This window comes from Parus major, chromosome 7, assembly GCF_001522545.3.
Source record: "Parus major isolate Abel chromosome 7, Parus_major1.1, whole genome shotgun sequence".
NCBI lineage: Eukaryota > Metazoa > Chordata > Aves > Passeriformes > Paridae > Parus > Parus major.
Genome location: NC_031776.1, coordinates 17,014,717 through 17,028,742, shown reverse-complemented (window position 1 = coordinate 17,028,742; position 14,026 = coordinate 17,014,717). Strand labels below are relative to the sequence as shown.

At 43.4% G+C, this 14,026-nt stretch overlaps 1 protein-coding gene across 1 annotated transcript in view; it reads left to right on the top strand.

The window, feature by feature from the left end:
- Positions 1 to 14,026, top strand: part of MAP3K20 (mitogen-activated protein kinase kinase kinase 20) — a 90,063-nt gene extending 76,037 nt beyond the window's left edge. Inside the window, exons 17-20 of the mRNA XM_015634726.3 lie at positions 5,140 to 5,256; positions 6,784 to 6,858; positions 7,872 to 8,022; positions 11,206 to 14,026. Coding sequence (XP_015490212.1) covers positions 5,140 to 5,256; positions 6,784 to 6,858; positions 7,872 to 8,022; positions 11,206 to 11,885 — 1,023 coding nt within the window. The 3' untranslated portion in view covers positions 11,886 to 14,026. The remainder of the gene's footprint in view (positions 1 to 5,139; positions 5,257 to 6,783; positions 6,859 to 7,871; positions 8,023 to 11,205) is intronic.

Below are 14,026 nucleotides of genomic sequence, written 5' to 3'. Positions count from 1 at the left end.
TCTCCAGGCAAAGCTGCAGCCACTCAGTGCCTGTTGCCTCGCAGAGGAGTAAGGGCTCTGGCTTGGAGGAGGCACCCAGGCAACTGATAACATAAATATATCTTCTGCTTGCTTTGTTTCTGTGCATTTTAAGACCATCTCTCTTGCAAGGCCTCCCCTCCGCCCCTCTTTTTTTCTGCCTGCACAGCTGAAACAAAACCAGCGGTGGAGCCACCTTCTCTTGCTGGAGCCTGGCTGGCAGCAGCCTGCCCTGACCTGAGACACCAGCCATTGTTAAGGGTATAACACATTTACATATTTTGCAATAAAACATCAGTTATTTGCATTACTGTGTCAAGTTTTATTTGATTCTTTCACCTAAAAATGACTCATTTTCCTTTCTTGTATTTTAAAAACCAACTACTCTAAGCTTGTTTGAGAATAATCAAAAATTGCCCATTTAGCTAGAAGTCATTTTCTTTTCAAAAGGCAAATGTTATTTAATCTTTCAGCTGTTCATTGTGCCATCATAAATACTTTCTTTTCAGCACAGTTGTGGGGACTGAAATGAGCCCACTAATTGCCTCCCATTTCGACTGACATGTGGTGGTTTAGTGGAAAGAGAACACAGCGGGGAGAAGGAAATAGGAGGCTGAGAAAATGAGAGCTAATTATTTTCACTGCCTCATGTCAGGCTCTGTGTCAGCCTTGTTTTTACAAACTGGAAGGTTTAGCACTAAATAAAACAAACTGGCGTCATGTTTTTATATACTGGCAGTGTCATGGAAGCAGCTGCACATCTCAAAGACAATATAATGCCTGCATTCGCATGGACACCATCTGACAGCCACTGTGAGCCACTGCTAATGAGGATATCACAGTGGTGCCAAGTGAAAGGTGCTGAATTATGTATGATTCTTCATCAGTGCAGCAATAGTCCTGTACATCATTATGAGACATTGTTTTGCTGAAGAGATTAAAACATTCTTAGTTCCAGACCCTGCAACCTATACATGCTACAAGAGGTTATTAATGGAATTTTTAGGGAGAGTTTCTTGTGGATTTCTTTTTGGTTAAAAATATCTCATGGGACAAAGCTGTGGTGGGTCATGACACTATACATATAAAGAAGAGAAGCAAATTAACCGTAATTGTGTTATCTTCCTTTAAATCCAGTATAATAAAATATAGTGTAGCAGGGTGATACATAATGATAAATAACCCAAGTGCTGTCACTAGATGTTCAACTCTAATGCCTTTAAAACAGCAGGTTTCAGCAGCTGTGATAGATAATAGCTAAGAATGTAAGGGAGCTTCTGGGGACCTAAATCATCAACATGCTACTACTTTTAGTATCAGCATGGCCAACATTTTTTTCTTATTTGTTTCATCTTGCGCTACATCTTACTTTTCTTCTAATATCCAGTTATCTGCTACAATGCCATTTCCATTTTTATTTCAATCTTCAAAAAACCAAAAAAGTTTATTGCAACCACTGATTTTAAAATGAAGCCTTGATTTAGGCCCCCTTGAAAAATGAAGTGCCTCCCTAGCAAAGGTTTTAAGCTGTTGTTGCAGGATATGTGTTTGCTGTTTAGAGCCTGTGCCTGATCTTTTTCATTTCCCTTTCAGGTTTTTTTTGCAGACATAAACGCATATGGGGTTAAAGGAGTATTGTCACCACAGTAAGCTGGAGACTTAATTTTTAAAGTGTTCTTACTTTCTGTTTCAAAGCTGAGAAGAAGCAGCTCAAATACGTGTGACTTGCTCTTCTTTTCTGCAGTAATTTTCAGAGGTTGTTGATTTATTGGCTTTGTCAAAGTGTTATTTGGTAATGTTTTTACACAAAGTTTTGCAGGTTGTGCCTTTCAGTTCTGAAACTAGTTAATGTTTTAAAACAAAAAGCTGAAATTTTTTATTTAGATCAAAATCAAGCAGGTAGATATTGGGAGGTATTTTAATGCTTGAATGACAAGACATGCAGGGAAGTCTCTTTGAAGGACTTGTGTAAGCATATCTATCAACCAAACACTTTGAACAAGCCATTTCCAAATTATTTTCCCACATATGCCTGGCACTAAATGTAGTTTTTATCTAAGAAGTCATATGGCTAAAATTCATCAAAGAATTGAAATTCATATGCTTGGTTTTTCTAGCCAAATTTTTGCTTAAATGGATGAGCATCTCCTATTATAAGAATTCCATTGTAAAACAGGGAAATATGTCCCTTTCTGCAGCATACAAATCTTGCATTATTTACTGTATGGTTGAACAAAATTGTTACTAGGTTTGTAAGACAAGTAACCACCTACTTAGATATTTGCTAAGTGCCTTGATTCTAAAGTCACCTACTTGCTACCTTTTATATTTCCTTCCCTCCTTCCCTCCCTCCTTCCCTCCCTCCTTCTCTCCCTCCCTCCCTCCTTCCTTCCCTCCTTCCTTCCCTCCTTCCTTCCCTTCTTCCTTCCTTCCCTTCTTCCTTCCCTCCCTCCTTCCTTCCCTCCTTCCTCCTTTCGTTCCCTCCCTCCCTCTCTCCTTTTGTGCTTCTTCTCTCTTTCCCCTATCCAGTAGTGATTTTCTAGTAACACAAAATGAAAACCTTTCCAAATAAAATGAGACATGTATTTTTGAGGGACCAGAGCGTGTAGCCTAGTATGGTATCTTGCCCTCTCAGTGTCTGCAGAGTGTGGCTGGAGAGGGTTCCAAACAGAACCAAAAGTTTGGGGGCTGGATTTGAGGGACAGGAGAGTGTGTGTTTCTCTGAAGGTGCAGTTCAGAGCTGGAGAAGGCAGTGTTTGTGGAGGCCTCAGGCATCCACCCCTGATGGGGCAGTTTGATCCATGACCACATGGAAAGGCATCCTGCCTGTGCAGTGGATCTGGCAAGGGGCAGTGGCAGTGCCCACCCCCTGCTAGACCCTGGATGAACACAGCTTTTCTCCAAAGGTGGTTGGTTGATTTCTTTTGTTTATTAAAATGAGATCATATTTGTCAGATCTAGTCTGCAGGGAAATGTGAGTGAACAGCATAAAATCCTGAGTCAGGAGGGCATGGGAGCCCTGGCACAAGGTGCAGTTCTAGCTCTCAAGTGCTTGGCACTGGTATTACTCAGAGATGGCAGGAGATGTACTGAACTAACTGGAGGATAGTACTTTATGTCGATTTTTTTTTTTCTTTTCTTGGCTCAGGTGTTTTTGTAAAATTTACAAATGTCATCAAGTGTCTTGTCTCTCAGGTTTGATTTGCAGTAGCGTAAATCTCCTGCAAAAAAAGTCTGGCAGCAAGAATGTTTGGCACAGAGAGGAGCACAGTTCAAGAGATGAGGAGGAGTCAGAGACAATTTGCTTTGCTGTTGCTGTTGCCTTTCAAAGCACATGCCCTCCTCAGCCGATGGCAGGGCCAGTGCACAGTGCTGAACCTGCCTGGGACAAGGACAGGCATTACCCCAGGTCAGCTCACAAATGCGAAAAACAGGGCAGAAAAGAGACGTGCGAAGAGATGCAGGCTGGGATTAGGAAAGGAGTTATTTCCAGGGTACAGACCTGATCAGTCTGCACAAGAAGCCAATAGCAGAACTGGAAACTGAATTTGGTGCCTCTGAGTCTTGGTTGGTGCCCTGACCACTGAACTGTAGTTCCCATCACTCAAACTCGCACCAGGGCAGTGCAAAAACCAACCCACATACCCTCTCTGCTTGTAAAACATGGAAGCTTTCAGCGGGGGCAGATGGACACACAGGGCCAAAAACATAATTTCTTGTTGCAGTTCAGAAATTATTAATTTCTGTTTTCTTTTAATTTGGAATTGCCAATTCAGTGAGTGATGGCGGCTGAGTTCCTACGTTACGCTTATGAGAGATGCACATGCAAACACCACAGATACTCACAGACAATCACCTGTGTGAATGGATACTTTTTAGGCTGCTGTACATTTGTCTGTGCAAATAACTGCTTATACAAGCCTGTGGCCTAAATGTCCATCTGTGTCCCCTCTGAAAGTTTTTGCATTTTCTGAGCAAAACCAAGGTGAAGACTGCCTCCTGCAAGCACTGAGCCCACACCTGCCTTACAGGTGGCATGTGGCAGACACAGACCCCCGAACCCTGGGCTCCTGTCTTTGTGAAGGGAAGATTCCCTCCTTCCTGTATGGAGGTGGAGACACTCTGCTTCACTGGCAGAGTGGTCCTTCAGGGGACTGATTTTTGGAGGAGCTCAGTGCACTGCACAGTATCTCATCCCCAAAGCACTCGCCAGGCAGACCAGCAAATGTTGGCTGATTTACACCATGCAGAGGCAGTCTCTGGTCCCCACTGGGAGCCTCCCTGGCCACAGGCACGTACCCCAGCTCTGGCACTCAGTCCACGTGGGATGTCCTGCAGGATGCTGCCAGCTGTCACTTTCTGCAGGCTCACGCCTGTGCGAAGTGTGGAATGTTGGCCCCCTGTTCAGCTCAGGGGATTGTTTAAGGATACCTTTTATTGCTGTGGTTTATTAGACTCCCTGTGATTATTTTTTTAGCTGAGCTTCTTTATAATTAATAATGCAATTGGAGGCAGGCAGAAGTTGAGGATGCTCAGTGCCTCACTGGGCTCTCAGTATCTGAAATAACTGAGCTGTAATAAAAGGCCCATCCTTTTGCCCATAGTTTGAGTGATTGTCTTGAAGGTGTTGCACAGACTTTGGTCTTTTATTCCTGGGTTCACCAGGATGATGTCCTTGTGACTGGCTGCCAGAACTCACTGTGACCCCAAGTGATGGCCCCCACCACTGCCCTATCCCTCCACTGCCCCTGGGGTGTGCAGAGCTCCCAAGCCACATGCTCCACAGGCTGCCTGTCCAGGTGAGGCCATTCAGGGACACCACACCTTGGAAGACATCCACACCTGTCAAGGTAGCAGCTGCCTCACAGGGTGAGCTGAGAGAAGAGGGAACAGGAAGACTAAGGGCTTTCCATTATCAATACTGTGCAAACATGCATATCCTAAAATATGTTTATGTCCCTCAGCTTTCTCGCTGGGTTATTTTTTTCCCTTCATATTCTGAGGATTAGATATCGGGCTGTTTCGGCTTTCAGTTTTATTTCATTTTGGGTTTTGTTGTTGGGGGTTTTTTTCCTATTTGTATTCTAACAATCCAGCATTATTTTTTTTTATTATTCATAGGATTGTAAATGGAAAATGTACATGGAGATGGACGGGGATGAAATTGCAATAACCTACATAAAAGATGTGACATTCAACACTAACCTACCTGATGTAGAGATTTTAAAGATGACAAAGGTATTTACAGCCTTAAAGCTTTCACGAATTCACAGATCTCAAACAAAGACATTAAAATACCACAGCAGTCGACTTTTGTGCTTGCAGAAGCTCAATCTCTTGACAGCTTTTAAATAAAATGCACATTTTAAATAGAATTGTATCATAATAGGAGTTAGGTATTTTGGTTCTCCTTTAAGCTGACAATAATGTTAACAATAGAAAAATAAGAGAAGAAACTAATTTATATTTTCTTGTTTTAATTCCATGTTATACCCTTTGAATTTATTAGCCCTTTTATTGAAAATAATGTTCAAAAAATTGCTTTATTTTTCAAGAGAAGAAACCAATTTAAATGTTCCAGAAACTTCATGTGATTTTTCTGGGAGGTTTTGTTGGGTTTTTTCTCTTTCTTTTTTCTTTTTCTTCTTCTTTTTTTAAATTTTTTTTAATGGTTTTAGAACTTTTACCTGAGTTCTAAAACTCACTCTTTCATGCACCAGTGGATTGCAAAGACTGAAACCCATGGCAGACAGTACAGCACTGAACATCTGCAATTCATCGTTGCTGAGCATTTTACCCTGTGTCAGAACCTGCCTGTAAATATTTACCAGTAAGCATTTAGACTGCTTTTCCCTAAGGAACAGAAGTTCTGTTGATTCAGAGGGCATTTTGTTAGCTATTATTTTAATTGTTTGTTTTTATTAATATGCTCCTCTTGATAATAGCTAACAAAATAAATTTCTAACTGAAAAAATATACAGCTTGATTGCCAATTAGAATGCTGCTCTAATATGCACTGGTAAAAACACCCAAACTCTTGAGTGCTTTTAACTATGAATTTTTGGGGCAAAATTGGGTGGGAAACTTTTAGTAATTTTTTCTAAAGGAGAAAATGAAAAGCAGATTGAACAGTCAGAATTTTAAGGAAAATGTGATACAGGTGTATTTGCCAAAAAAGATTCTAATATTTAATTCATGCTAATACTATTTTTATAGTTAGTGATTTCTAGAACAACACTTGTGATTTTTTTTATTATTATTATTATGACTTTTGTTATTACTATCATAAATTTTCTTTCTAATTTTAATCTTGGACACTGCAATTTTTAAAAAAGGCCTGAAGTTAAATAAACTAACAACTAAATACAAAAACATTAACTTTTCACATACTCCAACATTTTTATATTTGTCAAGGAATATCTCTGAGAATCTCTAGATTTTTGGTCTTGCTTTCCTCTGTAAATGTAGCACAAGCAAAAGTGTACATGCACAAAATTGAAAAAGGTTTATGCCCCCCCCAAAAAACATCCCATGTTGTCTCATCTGCTGTGTGTTATATATGGAAATATCTTCTCAGTTTCCTTTTGTAAACCAAGAAGTAAATATTTCAAAAATATATTGCTTTGTCTCATAACATTTTAAGTATTGACGTTAACAATATAGGAATGAATGAAAAGAGGCAAATGTTGCAAATCCCTTTTGGGTGACTTAGAAACAAGCTGGGAGATGAAGAGCACCTTAAAAAACTCACACTGTTTTTTCCAGCCACCATTTGTAATGGAGAAATGGATTGTGGGCATAGAAGAGCACCAGTCTGTAGAATGTGTTGTTACGTATGAGGTAAGCTGTGAGAAACAAATAAAATAGTTAATCCAAGACAAAACCTACACAGGAGGTGTGGAAATAACATCCTCTGGCTTTGTTATATCCTATAATCAAGTTCTCAGCAGCCTGTAATTAGTTGTAAAATATAAACTTCAGAGCAAATGCTGAATGAAGTTTACAGAGACAATGGCCTCAGACTGCTGCCTGGGATGGTTCTTCTTCTCAAGGATGAAAGCTCCTTTTGCTTGGAGTGCAATGGTCAGTGCTGTTTGCATTATTTAAAGAGGCTGGTTTTTATCTTTTCAATGATGTGCTAATTAGGAGAGCAGAGAAGCAACAGGAGAAGAAAGAAAATGAGAAATCAAGAATAAGATAAAACCCAGAATACAATTTGATGCGATAGAAATTAGCTTTGTAAAAAGAGTTGGCAGTTACTTACAATACTGATTTTATAAAGACTAACTCTGTCTGTCAGAAGAAGGCTAATAAATGAGATTCCAGCTCTGTCCTGAACAAGCATTCAGACAGTGATGGAGGAATCCTGGACCTTGCTTGCTTGTCTCGGAAGTGAACAAGTAGTTTTCTTTCAGGCTGAAGTTTTCACAGGAGTCATAGGTCTTTAACAGCAAACTGAAGGATACTCCAGGAAAATTTTGTTGGGGGTTGGTCCCCCTGCAAAAAAAACTGCTTAGCCCTACATTTTTTAGCAGAGAGCAGTGCACATTTGATGCTCATTAATAGAACTAGTAAAATGTATTTTTGTGTTTGTAGAGGAAGGCCTTCAGATCTTTCCTCCACAGGGTACAAGAACTGAAGCAGTTATTCACTACCACATTTTTAGCATAATCACAAGTATCAGCCAAAATTATATAGAATCTAAAAATATTTGAGAACTAGCTAAGTGGTTTTGCAAAACAGGCTATATATTGAAACAACTGCTGCAGGCACTAGTGGAAGTTCCCTCATAGGGGAGCTTAGTGTGTTGTGTGTTGTTACATCCTCACACTTGTTGTATCCCTCCTGAGCAGAGTGATGTTAGAGCTCCCAAAAGCACGAGGCACATCCAAGCTATCTGCTGGAGCAAGGTGAAAGCACAGGACGAGGTTGAGGCAGTACAACTCTTGATACAGACCTCGCTCCCCAGTTCGGAGGGGAATTCACGGAGCAGATCTGACTCGGGTAAGTCAACACATTGAACTTTATTGCTGACGTGGGCAGGGCGTATATGGGGAGAACAGCAAAAAGTCAGTGCAAAAAAGGCTGGAAGCAGTCAATGGTGATAAGCTCAAACTCAACTGGAGTGCTTCAGTCAGCTCATCCCTCCCAGCCCTAGCCACCCAGCACACAGCTTTGCACAGATGTTGTGCTTGGATAAAGGGCACCTCCTGCTAGAGATGCATGGGCACTCTTGCTCCGGACAGTGCTCTTGCAGGGGGACACACATACTGAGGCTGTAGCCTCAGAAGCTGCTTGTGGGGTGACAAAAAGTCCCCTGTGGATGATGCACTGTTTTGACAAGTACAATACTGCCAGCCTGGCATACAAATGCTCCTGACATCCTGCTCTTCTCTGAGGAATTGTGGAGATCTTCCCGCTGCATTCTTCTTCCACAGCTCAGCTTACCCATTTGAGCCAGCCCTGGCTCATCATTGTCTGACTTTTGGAATGGTGTTTGTTATGGTTTCTGGGGCTTGATTTGTTCAGTGAGATACGTTTAATAATGCAGTTTTCATTACCTAATAAATTTATGCTGCTGTCAGATTCACACTCGTCTCAGCTGACTCTAGCACAGTTCTGCCTTTAAGGTCTGCTCTTGTTTCTGTAAAGTTGTTTGTTAGCCAAGCTGTTTTTCTCATTGAGTTCACAGTAGGGCTGCAGAAATGCTTGAGCTGGGACACCTAAGGGGCAATACAGGAGCTGGAACAAGACAGTGAGCAGAGGAGGAATTTCTCAGTTTTGTACACTACTGGCAACTGTAGAAGAATGGCCCTGTGAATTGAGAGGTGCTGGGTTTGGACTACAAATACATCTAACATGAGTGTGCTTATTCCTAAGTAACTGTGATTCATTTGCAACACAATTATATTTTGTAATGCAAATGAAACCTAGAGCATGTCCTAAAAGATACAGCTTTACTCCAGATCAGTTTGCAGATAGAGGTTACCCTGGTTTTGGGGTGGAGCCCTGCAGCCGTACCCAGTGTGGTGTGTATCTTCACAGCTTGGCTCAGCTGCTGTAAGCCAAAATGGTTGCTTTTTTTTCAGTGAGTGGTGGGAGAGCTTGTCTGTCCCCTTGGCACACTGGAGGAGTTACATGGAAGCACTAATGTTTTGTCAGCAGCCAGTTGAATAGGCACAGTTCAAAGGAGGTGGGTTACCAGCCAGCACGAAAGCTGTGCCTCAGCTCTAGCAAACCTTCTGGCCTGTCTTCTTTACCAGACCACCTATCCCAGGTTTAAAAGACCACCAAATCCAAGCACAAAGGTAAGGGTAATACCTGTCTAATAGGCTAAAGTAACCAGCAGTGAAGCTACTACTGCTGTGGGCTACCACACAAAGCACAAAACTCAGCGTACAGAGCTGGTGGCTCAGAGACCACATGAGGGAGAAGTGCTCCCCCAGCCCATGAGAGGCAGCCCCACAGCGCACACTGCAAGATCCTTGGGCAGCTGGATCCTGGGCTGGCAACTGCTGTTGGCTGTAAGGAACAAGGACTGAACAGTCTGAAGGGAGCCCCTTGTTCAGGGAGATCAGCACTGGTCCCATAGCGCATGTGATGGCCACCTGAGTGTTGATAACAAATGAAGACCCAAATTTGAGTCCTGAGCCTGCTGTTTCCAGGCTTATGAGGTCTGTGATTTACATCCCCAGCCTAGGTCAGAGGGCATGGGGCAGAGGCAATAGTGTCTAGCAAGTACATTTCAGCATGCATGTTTCTTTTGAAACCATGACTTTCAAGGAGGTTAAGAAGCAGAGAAGGCAATTCCCATCTGTCTTTCTGTGAAAGAAGATTCACCTCTAAGTGCAGGTGGAGCTATCTGCTGTGTCAGTGTCACACACACTATGAGTTTCCTTTTGACATACTTGACAATAAGTTAAAATGATTTAAATCTCTTTGGATTCAAAGAAAGTCTGGGAAAAAGAGGAGTGGAAGAGATGATCCATTACTTTTTAACAGGAGCAATCCTAATGAGGACAGAGCTGCTATCCAGCTCCTACAAAACTCCCCATGGTCAATGAAGTGTTCCAGTGAGAGGCAGCAAGGGTTATGCTTTCCTGTCAGAATGATATTAGCAATCTTTAAGGACAAATCATTCAAATCTCTCTAGAACAAAATTATTTTAGTTGCTCCCCATGGGTCTTTGGCCAGAGCTGTGGCCTCAGATAAGAAGAATTCCTGTTCTCTGCTCTACCCACAAAGTAGCAAACCAGGCAGCCTTTGCAGTTCAAATGAAAAATTTACAGCTATTGTATTTGCTAAAGGCTTTCATGGAAACCACAGGACTGACTTTCAAAACCACTTCAGTGTGATCTCTGAAAGCTGCAACTTTTGTTACGACCCCAGGGCTGTGACAGTAGGTGTAGAGGGAACTGTAATACCCTGAGTTGCTCACAGTTAAGCACTGTCTGAGCCAGCCTGCCTGAAGCCTAATGCCTCACTGGCTTTTCCACACACAGAGTCAGTTTTCTGCATGGAGCTGGATGCAAAGTGGATTGAATTCTCAATCTGTAGTAGTAACAACAACTGAAGTAGCTCTGGTTTTTATGGTATGTAGAAGTTTGGAAATAAATTGGAGCCAGAGGAGGTGCTGCAGCTGGGATTTGCACTGGCTCTGTGCTCTCTATGCAGGGCTGTGAACAGCACAACTGTGCCAGATGGGAGAGATGCATCTGGAAGGCAATGTTGTAGCAGTACTGGTACTTTGGAGTGACCTTTGTGCCACCTCTGGAGGTCTTCAGGCTCTTTAGTAATGAAAGCTGTGAAGAAATCTGCTGAGGTTGCCAAGAGCATCACAGGGCATGTTTAAAACCAGGTTGGGTTCAAAAGGCAAGGAGGCACTTGGGAGTGGGAACCCACCTGAACAGCCAAGTGGATGGCTCAGTAACTGTCTTCTAGTCTAAGCTCCATAATCTGCAGTGGCATCAGAAATATTTGTATCACTTGCTATTTTAAAAGCCCAACATTATCATGAAATTGAATATACTGAAATCTAGGACTATTTTCTGCAAGGCTGGGAGGGGAAGGGTGGTTTGAGGTTCTTCTGAGAGAAACTCTGGTACCTAGCCTCACACCTTTGATAAACCTGAGAGAGGTTTTTCTTCGAGTCACAGAAGGCTGACTCTATTCCCATTTCCTTGCCAGGCACTGACAGTCAGTGGATGCAGACCCTGCGCATGCACCAGATAGCAAAAGCCATTTCTCTCCAGCACGGCCACCCCCACAGCCCAACCACAGTCACCCACTACCTGCCCTACCTTCACAGCCAGGACTCCTATGCCGCTGCCGTCAGGAGGACACGCGCTCCCGTCAGCCACCAGCTCACATCCATCAGCCACTCGAGGAATTCCTCTCCCCTGTCACACAGTTTGATGAGAAACCTTTCGAATCTACACTTGAACTCAAAATGTAGCAGCGCCTCCAGCACAGCCTCTGACACGCCTTCAGAGAGGGACAGGTCTGCTGGCAAAGGCAGGAACGCCTCACACAGCGCTACCTCCCGCAGCTCCTCGGACGGCCGGCGCAGCGGGACCAGCTCCCCGGTGCCCCCTCGGCACTCGGGAAGACCCAGCAGGACTTCTTTGCCAGCGGCCCCCCCGGCTTCCCAGCACCGCAGGTACCCCCGTGCCCCTCCGCAGCCCAGGGCCATCCCTGGCATGCCCCCACAGGGGGACAGCGAGCCCAGGAGGGACGAAGGGGAGAGCAGAACCAGCGAGGGCGGGTGGATAAAGGTGCAACACACAAGGAAACCTCACAGGCAGGCCGCCGGCAAGCCGGGAAAGGAGAGAGCCAGGGGGAGCTGGAGGGGCCGGAGGATGTTCTGAGAGGAATTTGGCCCTTTATTAACAGGACATTCAACCTAGAGAAAATATGCCTGCTCCTGTTTAATTTGCTGCACCAATGTCGGTACCCACCTGGCTGGAGTCTGCCAGCAGACAGGAAGGGCTGACACCTCTCCTCCTGTCACCGTCAGCACCAAGGGATTTGGTTTGGTTTTCTCCCCTCTGTTTGGCTGCTCGTCTTCTCAGCTGACTGGATATCTACTCATTTGCTTAATATTTCAAAAATAAAATCAGTAAGGCACAGCCAGGTGCCACAATGAAAGACTTTCTGTTTCATCCTTAGGAGAGTTGTGCTGTTACCTCTCTCCTCACCTCACTTTGCCTCTAGATGATGAGTCCAACTCTGAGCAGGGTCTTCTTACCCCTTGTCTAGTCTGCTTCTGCCAGGGCTATAGGAAGAGGTAGTATATTTTTATCAGACCAGCATCGACTGAAAAAAGGGACACAAGGACATTTTTCTTCAGGTCCACTTTAGTAACTTCACTTCTCCACTTTCAGCTTGCCATCCCTTCTCAGGAATTTCTTACTTTGTTCCTTATTAAAAGCCCCAACATTAGCTACTCAACACAACTGAGCACACTCTGTCACGTACACAGTTGTCTTAATCAGAAGGAGAATCAAAAACTAGGCTTTTTTTCTTTTGGGGGAAAAAAAATTAAAATAAAGTGAGAAGAAGGCATTTCCTTTATCATAGTTACAACTAACCCCACTGAGGTCTATGATAATATTTATCTCTGTGCAGCTGGTATTTTTTAATTGAATTTTTAAATGCTGCCAGACTGTGTCGCTTTTGTCTTTCAGTATTCAGGTAGTAAAGATAAGGTCAGCAAAGTTTCTGATTAATGTGGTCTTTAGCTCTGCCGAGAACAAAGACACAGCTTAGACTCAGTTGGCGTCAGAAAGTTTCTTCGTGGCCTTTTCACTCCAAGTTGATTTCACACAATTAAAAAGGAGAAAAAAAAGTTTGGGTTTCACAAGATGCAAGAGAGAAAAAAAGGAAGAAACAGATAAAGGAAGCTGAATCCAAAGCAATGCATGGTACCCTCTGAAAGGCAAGGAACTGTAAATTAGAGATGCCTTTGAACAGAGTGCTGCACACCACCCATCCCAGGTGGTACCTGCTGGTACACCATTGTGGGCAATGCCAGCAGAGCTGCTGGCATGTCACCCACTCAGGGTGAGGGGGTATCACCATAGCCCTGTCACTGGATAAAGGACAGGTAAATTCCCTGCCCCACACAAAGGCCCCTCCTGTGGGTACATGCAGCTCTCCTTCCTCTGATTGCCACCAGCCCCAGTCAGGGCTGAGCCCTGGGGTGTGTTTCCAATACCTACCAGAGTGAACTGGGACTCACATTTCATGAATTCAGAACAGGGTCCACCGTAACCAATGGAGCAAGACACAAATGACACCAGGTGTCAGGAATTGGATCTCTGTCGCTCAAGTGCCTTTTCCTCTGACAACAGTTAAGAGCAGAAAAAACAGAAGCTTTACCTTGAAGTGAATTCAGCTGCATGTGATGACCTGTAGCAACAAAGTTTGCCCATTTTCTTGTGGCTTCAAACTGGCCAAACGCTAGTTAGTAACTCAGCTTCTGGCCCTGGTTTGCTGAGCCTGACAACTAATTTGGGGGACATGGGCAATCTAGCACTGGATGTTTCTCTGTCACAACTTAGCAGGAGACTGGGATTTTGTCTAGGTTGGGGATACTTCCCTGACATTTCCTGCCATGACCAAAATGGGCTGGAGGATACCAATTAATAGTAACTGTGCCTGAGAGTACTTGCTAGAAATATGCTTGTGTTATTGAAATTTGGATATACATCTCAGGAATCACAGTTGGGCCTGCATTAATCCTAAGAAAGAAAATTGCAAGAGTTTGGAAAGAAGAGTTTCTCTTCTAGGGTGATCAGGATGGCGGTGTATTTGTATAAGCCTGAGACACTGTGGGCCTGTGGTGGCAATTCAAGATTTATCAGCTGCCTGTGGTTGTTCGTCAAGATGTCCAGCAGGATTCCTCTGCTGTTTGTAAGCTATTTAATGCCATGCCTAATTTTAATCTGCAATCTACTGTTTGTCCACATCTGTTGTATTAAAGTGTTCATTAGCATTTAAAGAAGAA